Raw genomic sequence first — 18,434 nt, 5'->3', positions numbered from 1 at the left:
TACGAAGCTCAGGGGGAATGTGCCTCTGCATGGATACATTGTAAATTGTTGTATCATATTATGCATGTGTGGAAATTTTTCATCTTTTTACAATCTTCTTCTACTTCTCTTGCTAATCTTGTGTTACACTTGATTTACAGATGTCAAAGCTCCCTCAAACTTACATTGGTTACGCTGATGGCACTAGCCATAGTAATCAGAATTTGTCTTCCGCAACTTGGGTTGTTTATTCACCCACTGATGAGTTAATTAGTATTCATGGAATATGCATTAATCGAACAACGAATAATATTGCAGAATATAGTGTAGTTATTGAGCTATTATTTGATGCCATTTCATTTGGTATTTGTTGTTTAATCATTAGGTTAGATTCTCAACTCATAGTATTACATTTAAACAAGATCTATTCAATAAGAAGTTTCATGACGTTAAGGATGTTTTTGCGGGTTTCTCTCTTGGAGGGAGAATTTGATTACATCAAATATCAACACATTCCAAGACATTTAAACACATTAAATGATGCATTGGCTAATTATGTGTTAAATCGACATTTGCAACTTTTTTAAGAAAGAAAAACAATAGTTGTTCACACATTGTACAAAACAAACAAAAAATTCGAAAAAACACAAAACAACAAAAATGTGAAATTTTACCTATGTCACCCCACTACATTCCCACAGGAAGTGGGATATCTGAATCACTAGTGTAATCCATTCTCGCATACGGGCAATCCTCGATCATGATAATCTGGCATTCTAGCCACCCAAAAAACTCAGGAGTCTATCTTATAATTGGACCATCCCCACCTTTGTGGCGTGCCATCAACGAAACCCACTGTAGTATACGAGGATCACGAGGTCCTCCTGCCTCTATAGATAAATGTGGAGAAATAAGAGGAATCCTCTCGATCAAATGAGATAAGGATGGCACCATACCCAAAGTTATTGAGTTTTCCTATTTTTTCATTAGTCAGTTTCCCTTTGAGATTGGAAACAACCACCTCACACTAGTTGAAACTGGTAGGTGTTAAATCCCCTCACACTAGTTGAGAAGTTGTAGGAGTCCAAGATGCCCTGCAGATCAACTCAACCCTGCAACCAACCACATGCATACATCCATTTATAATAAACAAAGTGTTATAAACTATGATGGAAAAGATGAGTTGAATTTAAATAACATCTATTTTATGCCACAACACTACTTTGAACATTGAACTGACTTGTAAGCTACATAAATAAAATGTGGTGAAGAAAAAATAACATTCATCTATTTCCAAGAAATCATAAACACGATATTTTTGGACTGATATTTTGAATCCTTCCAACCATTCTCCCACAAGAGAGGTGATTTAGAAGCTTGCAATCACAGGTTTTTTTATAGCTTAACCTCTACTGGAATGAAAGAAAGTTATGAAATGCTTTAAATCAAGGAAAAAACACTAGTACAAAAGAGGAACCAAAGCCTCTGGGTTGGGTCCAAACCCAAGGGTCTCAGTCCTCTAAAACTAACTCAGATGCAACTTAATAACCAACTTCTCATTATCAGAAAGTAAAAGTCTCATACATCACATAAAAGTTCAAAATGACAATGTCAAGTTCTGAGCTCAATAGCTACACCTAGCTGAATCAAAACTTTGAATCCTAATGAGATTTTCATCTTGTTTATTTATACAAAAGGGTAGCTGATAAAAACTCCCTTGGAAATAGGATTGATTCCCTCCTTGATCTCAAGGATGGTGGATCTGATACCTCTTGAGATTCACTTGCACTAGGAGTTACTCAAATGCCAATAAATTAGAACTCGTGAGAGAGGATGCTGTGATCCCAAGATGAGTTAGGGAGTTAAGGAGGTGGACAAACCCTCTAGATTCTCTCTTGGTTGTCTCCATCAAGCCCCTGCAATATTGCCTAAAAAATGATTCTTTTTCCTGCAATTAAACCACATAAAATGACAAACACTTTCTCTTCTTACTAAGCATAATATAACCAAAAATGTGAATTAATGCGAGAAAATAATAATTTTAAGGCTGGAGGATGGCATAATGATCTTCAAAATATACCTATTGATGGGAGTCATCAACTTGGTCAAATTTGAGTGGAGAAAATAGAACCCTTATGATTAAAAAAAAGTGTAACTATGAGTTGTTGGACATATCTTGGGTAATCCATAAGAATCCTTTCCACCAAATCAAGCACCAACAAGCTTGTGATGGCAATAAAAAACATAAACCTATGTGATAATAGTATAACCCAATTATAAAGCACCAAAAAGCTTGTGATGGCAATAAAAAACATAAACCTATGTGATAATAGTATAACCCAATTATAAATAAGTTTAATGCGAGAATAACCCAAAAACTTTCTTTCTAGAGAGTCCCTTGATGTTGAGAGTCATCAAAAGATTGCTTACAACAACGAAATAATTGACACACACCATAAACATGAAGGATTGTACATAAATCATTTGATAATGCCTCACAATTTCTTGTGTAAGATGAGATATTATGGCCTATTGAAGTTAGAATTTTGGGAGCAATCTTTTTTGACCTCTTTGAGTGGAAAAAACATTGTTAGAATTAACCTTTGAATACTAAAAAAGGTCTGAGAACTGGAGCCAAATAAATTTATTTTCAAACAAAAAATAAAAAAAGAAACAAAATAAATAAATAAAAAATTTGAAGTGGTTAAGACATGTAGTGGAATTGTTGGGATAAATTTATTTTCAAAACAAAAAATAAAAAAAAGAAACTAAATAAATAAATAAAAATTTTCAAGTGGTTAAGACATGTAGTGGAATTGTTGGGTAAAATCCTTGTTCATTGGAGGTGAATTGTGATGAACGTTGGTAATAGCTTGGAATGAAAGACTAGTCTTAGAAATAATAAAGTAAGCGATATGAATGAAAATTTTAAGTTAAAAGTAACATATTAGCTTAAAACTTAATTGGTGAGTATGATTATAGTCTCATAAATATGCAAATATACTCAAAAAGGAATCCATATAACTCTTGAATTTCTTGGATGCGGAGGGCACAAGATTATTGTAAACTTCAGACTCATAATAATATATGTCAATAGAATTGTTGAATAAAATACGTGATCAAGGATCCGTGAAACAGATATAAGTCATAAGAAATAGTGGATGAAGATCAGTCTCAGAAATAATGAAGAAAGTGATATAATTGGAACTTTTGGCTTGTAAGCAACAAAATAATTATATCGAAATTATACCCCGACCCCAAATGGAAATGGGAATACATCAGAACAGTGTTGTTGGTATCCTAAGAATATTTGCTACACATCAAATGAGCACATATAAAGTGAGTAAGATCAAAATCAACTTCAAAAATATGAAATTTAATATGAGCACTGCAGAACTCAACAATTTCGTGAGTACAAACTCACAATAATGAATCATAAAATGATTCGAGAACTATAACTATTCGCAAGTGGGAAGGTTAAGTACAATTGAAAAGAAGATGACAAAAGAGTAGTTTGAGTGATCGAAATGATTGTTAAGTGGAATTTTGATGTCTAAAGATATGAGATAAATTGATGTAATAAGATGCACATGATTGATTGCACGCTAAATGTCATGGGTGATTTAGTTAAAATTTTGAGGATTACCCTACTGGTTGATGCTTTTTCTAAAGGAATTTTGATTAATGGATAGTGAGTATAGGTAGAGTGAGGTAAAAAACCGATGGGTAGCCGAGTGAGGTAACTAAAGAAATGTGACACATAATCATATAAAAGCTAAGCTTTGGTAAAGAGAGTGTTGGTAGAATAGTAGCACTAACATACATATGTTGGTTATCAGAGCCACCAATTAAAGTTACCCCAAATAGGTATCTTTAAGAACTACATTGACTTGTCTAGGCACAAATGGAATTTAATCGGTGATTGATGGGAATGCACATATAATTAAAGAATCACTTTGTTAAGACAACCACACTAACACATTGTGTTGAGGCAATGGACACCACAAATGATGCAAGGGGAAAGATCCTATGGCACATATGACCCCAGGTACTTTAATCAGTGAATTGCATTACATAAAGGGACGTGAATCTAAGAAGAGAGTTGTGGAACCCCACATGTTAAACGAGTCAGAGTTGTACAATGGTAAGATTTCATGATGTAATTTGTCATCTGTTGTGGATTGTAAGCATGCCTATATTACTCTAAGTTGTGCCCTTGAACTACCATAGTAGTTTCTTCTTCGTATCACCTTGTGCTTTCAAGCCTTGATGGTTTGCGGAATAAAAATAAATTAGATAAGGAGAAAGCACCCCAGTTAAAAAAAAAACCCTGATTAAGACTTCTACGTGAATATATATAAAAAAAACCTATGCATACATAATGTGAGCATGACCAAGCCCATTTGTACGAAGGAAAAAGATAATATTAAACCTATGCATACATAATGTGAGCATGACCAAGGCCATTTGTACGAAAGAAAAAGATAATATGTGTCCCTATATAAAAGAAAAGAAGAGATGATGATACCAAATATGACTATTGTGTAAGTTAGGTATTCTTATATTTGGATAAAAAAAATCAAGGGTGGTAAATAACCTAATGTTGAATAAAGTGCTGTGAATCGACATAAAAGAAAACCATCCCATTATACTAGAATAACACAGTAAGTGTGAGATAAACAATATGCTTAAAAGAGAATAAGGAAGCAATTCACACATGACTTTTTTCAAGGGCTAAAACTGGAAGAATGTTGCTCCTAGAAATTAGGAAGCAACCCAAGATGGGCATAACCAAGTTACCACCAACTCAGCGGAAAGCCATGATGGAGCGGAAACCGTGCAATAAATGAGAAATGGGTTTCTTAAACGAAGTAGAATTTACCCTTGATTAGCTTGCAAAATGGAGTACACGAGATCTAATTCTGCCGCAATAGCAAGAAATCCTCAAGCCAATTAAGATGCCCCTGAAAGACGAATACACAAAAAAAGGAAACTGAAATAGATTTACAACCTTAAACGAATAAACCTTATGTGCATTCCTTGTTGAAGGTTAATTCAACAAAACTTTAAAATCATAGCGAATATGTTTATCAGAGGACATTGACTGAATTAAAATTATAGTAGCAAAAAGTTCCTTCCTTGAAAGTAATAGGAAAAGAAGATTTCCACAAAAATAAAAGGGGTTAGCTAATTCCCCATATTAATAAAGGTCAAACATAGTGAAAACTAAAAAAAGGTTCGAGAGGGGATGTTATAGAAATATAATAATTAGTAATATGAATCAAATTTATTTTATTTTATTATTTTTTTGGTCAAATAAATTTTAATTTATAACTAATGTTTTATATATATTATATTTCTATAAAAAAAATTACTATAAAATAAATTGAATTAAATCAATTTATTTTTTTAAATCATTAATTAAATCAATTTTTTATTAAACAAAGTTTTTCGGTAGAAATCACATAAGAGAATTTTTTGGCTAACACGTTTCCAACCAATAAGTGTGGTTCATCATCATCATTAAGACCAGATGAAGAGACAGACCATGGCAAAGGCTTAAATAGATAGCAATGTAGAGACATAATTCCAAGTAATGGCTATATTTGAACAATAATGTTTAAATTATAATATTAATTTATTAATATATTAAAAACAAATATTATTAAGTAACGGTCATATTAAATGGCTAGTTTTTGAAAAAAATATTTAAATAATGATATTATTTCATTAATTTATTAAAAATATTAATAGGTAAGGAGCTATATTAAATGACTAGTTTTTGAAAAATAATATTTAAATTAATTTATTAAAACCAAATATTACTAGTTCATGAAACTAATATTTAAATAATGATATTAGTTTATTAAAATATTAATATGTAACACCTATATTAAACGACTAGTTTTTGAAAAATATTTAAATAATGATATTGTTTCATTAATTTATTAAAATAATAATAGGTAACGGCTATATTAAACGATTAGTTTTTGAAAAATAATATTAAAAAACCAAATATTACTAGTTCTTAAAAAATAATATTTAAATAATAATATTAATTTATTAAAATATTAATATGTAACGGCTACATTAAATGGCTAGTTTTTGAAAAATAATATCTAAATTAATTTATTAAAACCAAATATTACTAGTTTTTGAAAAATAATATTTAAATTGTAATATTAGTTTATTAATTTATTAAAAACAAATATTAATAAATAACGCTAGTTTTTAGAATAAATAAATAAATAATCAAAACCAAACTTTAAAGGAGGGGAATAAAAAATTATAAAAATGAATAAAGACCTAATCATTTACTACTTTTGAAATTGAGTACACCTTATGCTTAGTAATATTTATTTATTTTAATGCTTCATTTTATATATATTACAACATCCCTTTTACATTGAGTTAACATTTCAATGTTTATATTTATCAATACTACAACATCTTCCTACATATTAAAATATAATACATTGACATCTTATCCTCTTAATTATTTTAAATAACTAAATTTATTTGCAAATATCTTATATTAAATTAATAATTTGCTATTTATTCTCATTTACAGAAATGATAACATCTTTGTACTTACACATCAAAATATAATCCATTGAAATCTTATCCTCTTAACTGCTAAATTATTTTAAAATATATTTTGTCCTCCTAACTACTAAATTATTAATTATTTCAAATAGCTAAACTTTATCCACAAATAAAAAAGTAATAATGCTTTTTGTTCTTAAAACCATCGAATATAATCGATTGAAATCTTATCCTCTTAACTACTAAATTATTTTGAGAAGAATTTTTGGCGAAAATAACATAGAGATATTATTTTGTTGATGCGTTCGAACCAACTAATGTGGTTCATGGGCAGGATAAGTTGAATGAGCAGATCTTGCTATGCATTATAAATAGATCGGGCAGAATGTCCAGTGACCAAATTTCCAGATCAGGTAACGGCTAAAATGATAACAACTAAATTTATGGCTAAAATGATAACTAGTTGTTATCATTTTAGCCGTTACCTTATCTGGAAATTTGGTCATTGGACATTCTGCCCGATCTATTTATAATGAATAACAAGATAGTTGTTATCATTTTAGCTGTAAATTTAGTTATTATCATTTTAGCCGTTTGATCTGGAAATTTGGTCATTGGACATTCTGCCCGATCTATTTATAATGCATAGCAAGATCTGCTCATTCAACTTGTCTTAACAATGAACCACACTGGTTGGCGTCCACAAAATAATATCTCTATATGATTTTCGCGGAAAATTCTTCTCAAAATTAATATAGATCACAAAAGCCTAAATTCTTTACTAAATTATTTTAAAAATATATTTTATCCTCCTAACTACTAAATTATTTCAAATAACTAAACTTTATCAACAACTAAAAAAGTAATCACATAAAATGTAATGCTTTTTGTTCTTGAAATTCCAAAAAAAAAACTAAATTAACTATTTTTTAATTAGGTAAACAATTAAGTATTAAATCCATTAGGTTTTGGATGGGTAATGAATGAATGCACTTTGCTATTAGGCACTCATTGGTTCAAATCCCATAGGTCTGCAATCACATTTAATTTGAATGCAAGACGAGAAACGAGCCTGTGGATAAAAACCAAAAAGTCAAGGGGTCACTACACATACAACCTTATCGCCATCTTTGCATGGGTTGAGGAGTTTTTGGCCACCTTTACACCTATGCCATGGAAGTCCTACAAATTCTACACGAAACATACATTATCTGTGGAATACTTTCAGCAAGACAGCTGTACATGGTCCTTTGCCACATTCCTCCACCTCCTGCAGACACGTTTGAGCGCCAAAAGGTGGATATAACTGATTGCAGAGGTGAAGAGGATGCGATCACCCATTTGATAATCTGTTATATCAAGTGTGCCATGGTCCTTATTTTGCCTCGGAATTGCTGTTGCGGGTGGGTTTCATCATTTGATGGTATTGTAGTTTCATAGAAAACAAGATGAGCGATGAGTATATGATTGTGCAGCGAAGGCTACGGTTGCTGGCCTCTCATTTAATACCTTCCATCCCAAGGTATGCCTGTTTTCTGACTTATGGACGGTTGCTTTCTTAGTTATGGACTCTTGCTTCTGTTTTCTGACTTATGGACGGTTGGTTTCTTAGTTATGGACTCTTGTTTTGTTGCCAAGTTGTTTTGTTGTTTGGCATTGGTGGGAATTGGGAATTGAACTTATGACTTGCATAATTTTTCGGGTTATTAATTTAACATGTTATTAACTTAACCTGAGCTGTTTGGCATTGGTGGGAATTTGTTGTGCGCAGTGGTGGGAATTGGGAATTGAACTTGTGACTTGCATAATTTCACGGGTTATTAATTTAACATGTTATTAACTTAACATGAGCCGATAACTGTCTATTTAAAATCCATGGACCTGCTTTTGTGATTAATCAATTCTTCCCATAAAATCCCTTAAACAAAACGAACAAAACGAAATGATGAATGATGTGTTCTGCAAATGATGAATGATGTGTTATGCATATATGTATATAGATTGACTGATTGATACAGCGACCTGTTATTCTTGCATTAGGTTTTTTGAATTTTAAGCATGATGCTTAATATCCTTGTGCGGCAAAGGAGCCTCTCTTCAATCCCAGAGAATTGACAGAGAATTGACAGTGTGCTTAATGGCACCTAGCACTAAACTGCTTGATCCGGCCATAGCACTAAACTGCTTGATCCGGCCAATTTCACTTCACTCTGGACAACCACCTATCCCCACTGCTTGAAGCACCTATCTACAACCTCTTTGAAATAAGGTCAAATTCACGTAGAACTTCAGGCTAGCCCCAGCCGCTTGAAGCGGGTTAAATTCACATAGAGCTCCTAACCCCTGTCCCATAGAACCTGCACTTATCCCCATCTATGGGACCTGCACTTAGCCCCAACTGTATGCACTAGGCCATAGGATTTGTACTAGTACTAGCCCCATTTGTGAGACTTAGGACGTGCACTTAGCCCTACTTCGTACCCCAGCTGCTTGAAATAATGGACCAAATTCATGTAAAATTTGCAACTAACCTCAATTGCTTGTACCATCCTAAACCATTTAGGATTTCAACTAGGCTAAATTTTCTCAGGAACTTAGGACTTAAATCTGGCCTTGTATATGGGCCAACAGATACACGAATTCATTTAGAAGTCAGGATTTGCACCTGACCCGATCTGTGGGCCAAATTCACTCGTTCCTCAGGAGTTGTGCTCCTTCTGTAACCCGTATGCCGACCATATGTACTCGGACATGCACCTAACCCTATTTGTTGGCCATTGGCCAAATTCGTTCAGGACTTGCACCTAGTTTCTAACAGGTCATCTGCGAGATAAATACACTTAGATCTTGCAACTTGCCCCTGCTGCTGCTTCACCTTGCCCTAACTGCTGCTTGAAGCAGGCCAAATTCATGTAAAACTTTTGCCCATAACCCCAAACTGCTGAAATCAAATTCACATAGTACTTGCACCTAGATCCATCTGTGGGCCAAATTCAATTGGGACTTGTAGCTAGCTTCATCTGTGGGCCAAACTCTCTTGGGATTTGTAGCTAGCTTCACCTGTGGGCCAAATTCACTTGGGACTTGTAGTTAGCGCCGGCTGCTTGAAGCAACTCGCTTGCACAGGTCAATGGTGACTTTTAGCTAACTTCATTTGTAGGTGCAATTCACTTGGGACTTGTAGCTAGCCCCAACTGCTTGAAGCTGCTAGCTTGCACGGGTAAATGGTGATCGACAAGACATGTCTCTGGGATATTAACGTTGTTAGAATAATATTATTAACCCCACTTAACCATCAATATTGAACCAAAACCTCAATTCTTTAACCAAATGCAGATTTTGATCCAGAATCTCAATTCTCTAACGAAATGCAAGTTTTGATCTTTGAGTAGACAATGTGAAACATCAATTCTTTAATGAAATGCAAGTTCTGATCTTTGTCCAAATGCAAGTTCTGATGATCGAGTAGACATAATGTTTCTCGAACCTAAACCCCACTGACTTTTGAGAATTCTTTAACCAAATAGTAGTTCTGATGTTTGAGTAGACATTATCTTTCTGACAATGCCTTAATTTGACCTCTACAAATTCTTTAACCACCAAATGCTAGTTCTTGTCTTTGGTTAGACATTATGTTTCTGACGATGCCTTAGACACAGACTTCTCCAAACCTGTTTTCAACTATTTTTGAATAAATATGGTATCAGTGAGCCACTATATAAGTCTTCCTTAAAATGTGAAGAAGCTATGAAGTCTTAGACCACAAGGATCTTAATTCATCAAATGTGCATTTGCAAATTAAATCCTGCTCCTTTATTGGAAAAACATAAGGCGCATGTCATGACTTAGAAACCACTCACTCATGAATATGGGATAAGCAGTGTGTCTAGTTTACTGGACAAAGTTTTTGCCAACTGATATGCACTTGTTAACCAAATTGATAATCCATAGGATCATTTTTTTGAGTCTGTTGCTTCTATCACTTCCAGTGGGTGGGCATGCCACTAGTGGATTTGAACCAACCTTTGCTCTGTTCAGGAACAGAGCAGGCCGAAAATTTTGTAAGGAAAGAGTTGGTTAGCAAATGAATAATGTGATTTTATGGCTTAAGGTACATTGAAGTTTTGTCTGTGTCTGTACCATCATGAAAGCACCCAGCTCTTCCATATTATCCGGCCTGATCCACTCAGTCCGGGCCATTCTTTGGGGAACAATCTCAGTGATTGACGATGATCACACTAGCTCTTTTATATCTATATCTACGTTAAAATGTCTATACCTATTTATATTATTTTTAGGGTTTACCGGTTTATGCTTTATCTGTATCTTTTTGGTATGCCTAGCAGTTCCCTTTTATATATTCGTCACGTGTAGACATTAATATAATTTATTTCGTCTTAATTCTTCTGGATGAGCAACAATCACGTGTCATTCTTTCATGCTCTGAGCCTGTTTGTGTCAAACAAATCAGGCTAAATCTTTTGTATGTCTGGTGTTTGAATTTTCAAACAGTACTTATTGCGGTCATTTCCATTTCCTTCATTATTTTAGCATGTAGTATATTTCCCTATGGAGTATAGGGCTTGGGATGCGATCATTAAACACCAGAGTGGAAAAAGAAAATGTTTCCAAACCTTTCTAAAATATTCAGTTTTCCTTTCATGTTTATCCCACATTCTTAACTCTTTTTGCTATATCAATGTGACTTAAAATACTCTGCACCCAAATACTAAGGTTGATGTAATGGAATTTTCCCTCTCCATTTTCAACAACACATGTATGTTCTCAGTGAATCTCTTTTTGCTTATTAAGATTTTGTGCGTGTCCTCTCTGCTTCAATGTCCGCACCAGAATCCCGTGTCCAGAATCTTCCCTTACTCCATTCACACCCAAAAATATTAAATTTATGTAATAGAGTCTTCCCTTTTTCCATTATCAACAACACACCGAAAAATATTAAAGTTGATGTAATAGAATCTTCCCTTTTGCCATTATCAACAACAACATATGTGTGTTCAGTGGATCTCTTTGGGTTATTAAGAGTTTCTTTGTGTCCTGTGTCTGTGGGTATCCATTCCCACACCCAGAGTTTCTTTGTATCCTTCTGTGTTTGTGGGTATCCAGCCCACACCCCAACACCACTTGTGTGTTCCGTGCATGTATTTGGCTTATGGAGAGTTTCTTTGTGTCCTTTTGTGTTTGTGGGTATACAGCCCCACACTCCCAGAGACTACTGTGTTTGTTGGTATCCAGCCCCATACCCCCAGTGGATCTCTGTATGGATCTCTTTGGCTTATTAAGAGTTTCTTTGTGTTCTGTGTTTGTGGAGTATCCAGTTCCATACCCTCGGTGAAACTCTTTGACTTATTAAGAGTTTGGGCCCCCAGTGGATCTCTGTATGGATCTCTTTGGCTTATTAAGAGTTTCTTTGTGTTCTGTGTTTGTGGAGTATCCAGTTCCATACCCTCGGTGAAACTCTTTGACTTATTAAGAGTTTCTGTGTCCTTCTGTTTTTGTGGAGTATCCAGTTCCATACCCTCAGTGAAACTCTTTGACCGATTAAGAGTTTCTGTGTCCTCCTGTGTTTGTAGCTGTCCAGCCCCACACCCCAACATCACTTGTGTGTTTTTAGTAGATGTCTTTAGCCTATGGAGAGTTTCTTTGTGTCCTCCTGTTTTTGTGGGTATCCAGTCCCACACTCCAACATTACTTGTGTGTGTCCTGTGGATCTCTCGTTGGCTCATGAAGTGTTTCTATGTCCTATATTTGTGGGTATCCAGTTGCACACTCCAACGCCACATGTGTGTTAAATGGATCTCTTTGACGCATGGAGGCCCGAGGGTTTCTCTGTGTCCTGTGTTTGTGGTTATCCAGTCCCACGCTCCAACACCACGTGTGTGTGTTTAGTGGATCTCTTTGGATTTTTTGTGTCCTCATGCGTTTGCGAGTATCCAGTCCCACACTCTTGACCACCAATCACTTGGTGTGTGTTCAGTGGACCTCTTTGGCTTATGAAAAGTTTTTTTTTTTGTGTCCATCTGGGTGTGTATCTTTGTTATCTAGTCCCACATTCTTGACTCTGATTTATATTTTTGTAATTAGCAAGGTGTGAAAATGGCTAGGGGCTTATGGATTGTCACGTTCTACAGTGAATATATCTCATTCATAACCACAAATAAAGATACTGCGATGGGCTTGAGAGTTTCAATGTGGCTCTGCATCTGTGTGAAATCCTTCTATTTCACACATTATTATATATATAATATTACAGTGAATATTTTGGTTTCGTATAATCAAAATAATGTACGTAATAAAAGATTTTGTGAAAGTTTCATTATCTTAAATATACTTGTCAACGCAATATAACAAGCTATTTATACAAGTAAAATTATATATCACAAACGTTAACTAAAATCAATATAATGACCTTATTAATTTAAGTTTAATATTTCTTATTTTTTTACTAAATTGCAAATAAATAAATAAAATATAATATAAATTTATCAATAAAATTGAAGATATCGCATCCTAATTATTTTACAAAACTGATAAGTTAAAACATGATAAATTTAAAAAAACACCAAAATTTATATACTTTTAATAAAATTAAAGCTTTAAATTTTATTTATTTTAAATATATTTAATCATTAATATGAATTTATAAATTACTCATATAAATAAATTACTCATATAATTAAAATTAGTTAAATTTACTATTTAACCTAAAATAAATAAAAATAAATAAATAATAATAATGTTATTAATCTAAATTTAATAAAACCTGTTACTCATATAAATAAATTACTCATATAATTAAAATTAGTTAAATTTTATAATGTTATTAATCTAAATTTAATAAAACCACCTGTTACTCATATAAATAAATTACTCATATAATTAAAATTAGTTAAATTTTATAATGTTATTAATCTAAATTTAATAAAACCTGTCTCAAGAAATAAGAAAACCTAAATAAAATAAGAAAACCTAAATAAAATAATAATAATGTTATTAATCTAAATTTAATACTCACCTAAATAAAATAATAATAATGTTATTAATCTAAATTTAATACTCCACTTGCAAGAAAAGGAAAAAATAAATAAATAATAATAATGTTATTAATCTAAATTTAATAAAACCTGTCTCAAGAAATAAGAAAACCTAAATAAAATAATAATAATGTTATTAATCTAAATTTAATACTCACCTAAATAAAATAATAATAATGTTATTAATCTAAATTTAATACTCCACTTGCAAGAAATAAGAAAACCTGTCTCAAGAAATAAGAAAACCTGTCTCAAGAAATAAGAAAACATCTAAATTTAATACTCACCTAAATAAAATAATAATAATGTTATTAATCTAAATTTAATACTCCACTTGCAAGAAAAAGAAAACCTGTATCAAGAAATAAGAAAACCTGTCTCAAGAAATAAGAAAACTATTGAAATCTAAATAAATTGGACTTTAGACATGTATTGTTTGGACATTTTCCTATGTTTTATAAAATAAATAAAATAATAATAATGTTATTAATCTAAATTTAATACTCCACTTTTGTAAATTGAAATAAGAAAACTATTGAAATCTAAATAAATTGGACTTTAGAAAACTATTGAAATCTAAATAAATTGGACTTTAGACATGTATTGTTTGGACATTTTCCTATGTTTTATAAAATAAATAAAATAATAATAATTTTATTAATCTAAATTTAATACTCCACTTTTGTAAATTGCAAGAAAAAGTAATGTTATTAATCTAAATTTAATACTCCACTTTTGTAAATTGCAAGAATAAGAAAACCTGTCTCAAGAAATAAGAAAACCTTACTCCACTTTTGTAAATTGCAAGAATAAGAAAACCTGTCTCAAGAAATAAGAAAACCTTTTCTTGAAAACCTTACTCCACTTTTGTAAATTGCAAGAAAAAGTAATGTTATTAATCTAAATTTAATACTCCACTTTTGTAAATAAATTGCAAGAAATAAGAAAACCTGTCTCAAGAAATAAGAAAACCTGTCTCAAGAAATAAGAAAACTAACCTGTCTCAAGAAATAAGAAAACTAACCTGTCTCAAGAAATAAGAAAACCTGTCTCAAGAAATAAGAAAACTAACCTGTCTCAAGAAATAAGAAAACTAACCTGTCTCAAGAAATAAGAAAACCTGTCTCAAGAAATAAGAAAACTATTGAAATCTAAATAAATTGGACTTTAGACATGTATTGTTTGGACATTTTCCTATGTTTTATATTGATATCATTTAATTCTTCATTGTTAGGAGGGTTTTTTAAATACCATTGTTTATATTGATGAGAGTGTGTTTCATGATAATGCATATGTTTATATCATTTCAATTAACTATTTTGATAAATTAATGATAATCACTTGGGGTCACAATTGGCATGGGTCACATCAATCCTTAACATAGCTAGATTTTTATGCTGCGGCTATGTGAACGAACTTCATGTTCATACGAAGCAATTCATGTTCATGTCCATGGTGCCGTCAATGGAGATGACGCGTAATCCACTATGTCAATGAAAAGGATATTTCTCCTCTATTTCATCGTAACATAGTGCCCACACAAACAACCCCCGACGAGAGCAACCGCATCATACAAACTATATCTGAGAGTGAAGATGTAATATTTCATCATCACGATTCGCAATCACAAAGCCTTTGAAGATTCTCATCTCAAAGTCCTCTTCTCGGGTTTCATGATGAAAATCAAGAAATCCTCCCCATCTCTTGTGCTAAGTTCGCTTCCCTTGGTAGTTGTGTATTGGGTGCATCCCTTTAGCATGTGGAGAGTTTCTTTGGTTCTTTTGTGTGATCTATGTTTGTATCCAATCTGGCTGCTTCCAACTTCAACCAATATTTCACACATTATTTATTTTTCACATTTCACACATTATTTACATCTCACAGGGAAGATGTACTGCTTCAATTTCATCATCATAATAACCCTGTGAATAGTCTGATCTCAAAGTCCTCTTCTCGGATTAGATGTGATAAAATCCTCCCCATATCTTGTACTTGGTAGTTATGCGTTGGGTGCATCTCTTTGGGATGTGAAGAGTTTCTTTGGTGTGATGTATGTTTATGGTTATCCAATATCGTTGCTTCCAACTTCGAACAATGTTTCGGAACTGAACATCTGGTGTGACATATGCTTGTGCTTATCGAATCTCGCTGCTTCCAACTTCGACCAATATTTTCGGGACTGTCAGAGTGTGAACATTTGGTGTGATGTTTGTTTGTGGTTATCTAATCTCTTTGCTTCCAACTTGGACCAATATTTTCGGAACTGTCAAATTGTGAGCACTTTGGGGTTTCCAGCCAGGGGGCTTGTTGATGGTTTCGATTTAACACTTGTTATTTGCATGCCACAGGGACGATGCTTTGCTTTGTCATTACAAAAGTGGACCTTGGAAAGAGCTGGATAATGAACTCGTGATTTTGAATGCCACCAAAGGAAAGATCCGCGAGGTTAAAGACGAAGCAACACAGAAAGCCATGGATACAAAAGAGGCTATAGTGAATAAAGCAAGCATTATAAAAAAGAAAGTCGAAGACAGTGTTGAACAAGGCAAGGAGTATTTGCAGAGTGCTGGACATAAATTCGTAGAGATGAAGGACTCTGCTGTGGACAAGGCAGCAGGGGCCAAGGATTCAACACAGCATCTGGCCAGAAATATCAGAAAAAAGGTGGCTGGAGAAACGGAAGATGAAACGAATAATTCAATCAAGGACTCTGCTGTGGACAAGGCAGCAGGAGCCAAGGATTCAACACAGCATCTGGCCAGAAATATCAGAAAAAAGGTGGCTGGAGAAACGGAAGATGAAACGAATAATTCAATCAAGGACACTGAAAATGGACAAGAAACATCCAAAGGCTTTTTGAAAAATCAAGGGGATAAAGCACCAGAGACTGCAAAAACAGATAGAGAGAAGACTGCAAAAACAGATAGAGAGAAGATTGCGGGTAGAATTGAGGATATAGCAGAGCAAATGAGAGAGCAGATGTACAAGGTTGTCAATGCCATGGAAAATTCCTTCAAAAAGGCTTAAGGTGGTTCAACTGAGATGGGACACCAAGACAGGGATTTCCACTATCTTCACGGTAAAGAAGTTCACGCTCTGCAAAGTCTTCACTGTAAAGAAGTTCACGCTCTGCAAAGTCCTCTTGGTAACAGTTTTGGATCAATTTACTGATATGTGCAACACTCTTATTGTATGTATTGTATGTAAGTTGATGATTGCTGACTTCTTTTTAGGTTGCGAGGAGAATTGGACATTTTTGCCATGTGCATAAAATAAATCCTTGCCCAATGGCATAAGTGTATAAAGGAAATCAGATGCAATATGCTTATACTGTAATTGTGGGTTTCTACTGTAATTGATTCCACAGGATGTTCATGATGTGCTTTGCATTTCACAAATGGTTCTTTGATCATGAGTAAGTCCTATACTAACTAGTCATAGTCATTTTTCAAAAGTAGGTCTCTATTCCCTAGGTGATCCCTCTTAATATATAACATTGTATTGCATGAGACGCTCATTAAAGGCTTATGCTGCAATCTATAGCCAAAATAGCTTTTATTTGAGCCCTGGGTCAACGTTGGCACAGATTCATCAACTTAATTGTGACATAGAATTTGTCAAGTCGATGGACGAAGCATGCATGCAGAAAGAAACACGTGAAGTTTCATAAGTGCTTTTAACCAAATGGAACCGCTACTCCACTATCTATAAAAATAAATAATGGTTACCCCACATCAACAGAGAAATAATAGGGTACCCCGGAAACATCGTTGCAAAATTTGACAAAAGAAATATGGATCAAATAAGTTGGCCCAGTAACATTGTTGCAGAACTTGACAGAAGAAATATAGCTCAGGTTAGTTGGCCTAGAATATCGGAGCATGAGAATCCTGATTACATAGGATGGTCACACAAAGATATACAGAAATGTTCATTAAAATGAAATGACAAAACATATTGATAAGTCGAGCTTGATCGTGTCTCATTTGTATTCTTGTGTTCATGCATGTATGGAATCGACATTGAAAGCTTCTCCAGGCGTTTTTTCAGTTGGAAAAAGCCAAAATCAAGAGGTTGATAAATGCTCCTAAAAGGCTCTCCTCAAGCTGGAGGCTTGACCTTCGAACAACGAATCATCATATATGGACACTTTTTGGTCGAAAGGATTTGATAGTTGTTGAGCATATGAACACCATTGGTTGAAATGATTGATATCGTTGAACATACCAAAGAGGTATAATAATGTGCAACATGATTACCTGTAATTCAAGAAATGAAGATTTGGCATTGATTTGTGGTCTGATTGATTTTGGAACAGATTGCCAATGACTTGTGTTCTGAATTTTAGTAAAATTTAATGTTAGTAGAATTTTGGAACAGATTGCCATTGATTTGTAGTCTGAATTTTAGTAAAACTTAATGTTGTCAAATTTTGGAACAGATTGCTATTGATTTGTGGTCTGAATATTAAAATTCAAAGTTGTTGAATTTTGGAACATATTAAGATCACATCTTGCTATTGATTTGTGGTCCGAATATTAAAATTCAAAGTTGTTGAATTTTGAAACATGTAAAAATCACATCTTAAAACATGCAGAGAGTAAACAGGTGTGGAATCAATGTCAATGGCGAAATAAGGATGAAGAATGGATAAATTAAAGAGCTACTTCTTTCAAGAAGAGGTGGACGTGGACGATTTATACCACATTAAATATTAATGTCCTTGATTAAGGATTGATTAAGGATGAAGAATGGATTTTCAAGAAGAGGTGGACGTCGACGATTTATACCACATTAAATATTAATGTCATGGATATAATCGTGACTTACATACCATATTAATATACTACATTAAAT

The 18,434-nt window shown here is 33.3% G+C and overlaps 1 protein-coding gene across 2 annotated transcripts; it reads left to right on the top strand.

Moving 5' to 3' along the window:
* Nucleotides 1-7,775: 7,775 nt before the first annotated feature.
* LOC149160199 (uncharacterized) lies at nucleotides 7,776-16,728 on the top strand. Of its 2 annotated transcripts, XM_089436661.1 has the most exons (3): nucleotides 7,776-8,047; nucleotides 15,926-16,241; nucleotides 16,356-16,728. In XM_089436661.1, the coding sequence occupies exons 1-3, from the start codon at nucleotides 7,974-7,976 to the stop codon at nucleotides 16,602-16,604; spliced, it is 639 nt and encodes a 212-aa protein (XP_089292787.1). In that variant the 5' UTR covers nucleotides 7,776-7,973; the 3' UTR covers nucleotides 16,605-16,728. The 2 variants fall into 2 exon arrangements, with proteins under 2 accessions (XP_089292787.1, XP_089292786.1); XM_089436660.1 differs by having other exon boundaries at nucleotides 7,781-8,047; nucleotides 15,926-16,728.
* The last annotated feature ends 1,706 nt before the right edge of the window (nucleotides 16,729-18,434 follow it).

Source organism: Pinus tabuliformis, chromosome 5_2 (genome assembly GCF_031772625.1).
Source record: "Pinus tabuliformis cultivar Carrire ecotype Pingquan chromosome 5_2, CPIR1, whole genome shotgun sequence".
NCBI lineage: Eukaryota > Viridiplantae > Streptophyta > Pinopsida > Pinales > Pinaceae > Pinus > Pinus tabuliformis.
This window is presented reverse-complemented; position numbering and strand designations above follow the sequence as displayed.

What these genes read in the sequence shown, in the direction of transcription:
- LOC149160199 (XM_089436660.1), top strand. Translation starts at nt 7,974, where the DNA reads ATGAGCGATGAGTATATGATTGTGCAGCGAAGGCTACGGTTGCTGGCC. An exon ending in TTAATACCTTCCATCCCAAG is followed by an intron (nt 8,048 to 15,925) that starts GTATGCCTGTTT and finishes TGCATGCCACAG; the next exon opens with GGACGATGCTTTGCTTTGTC.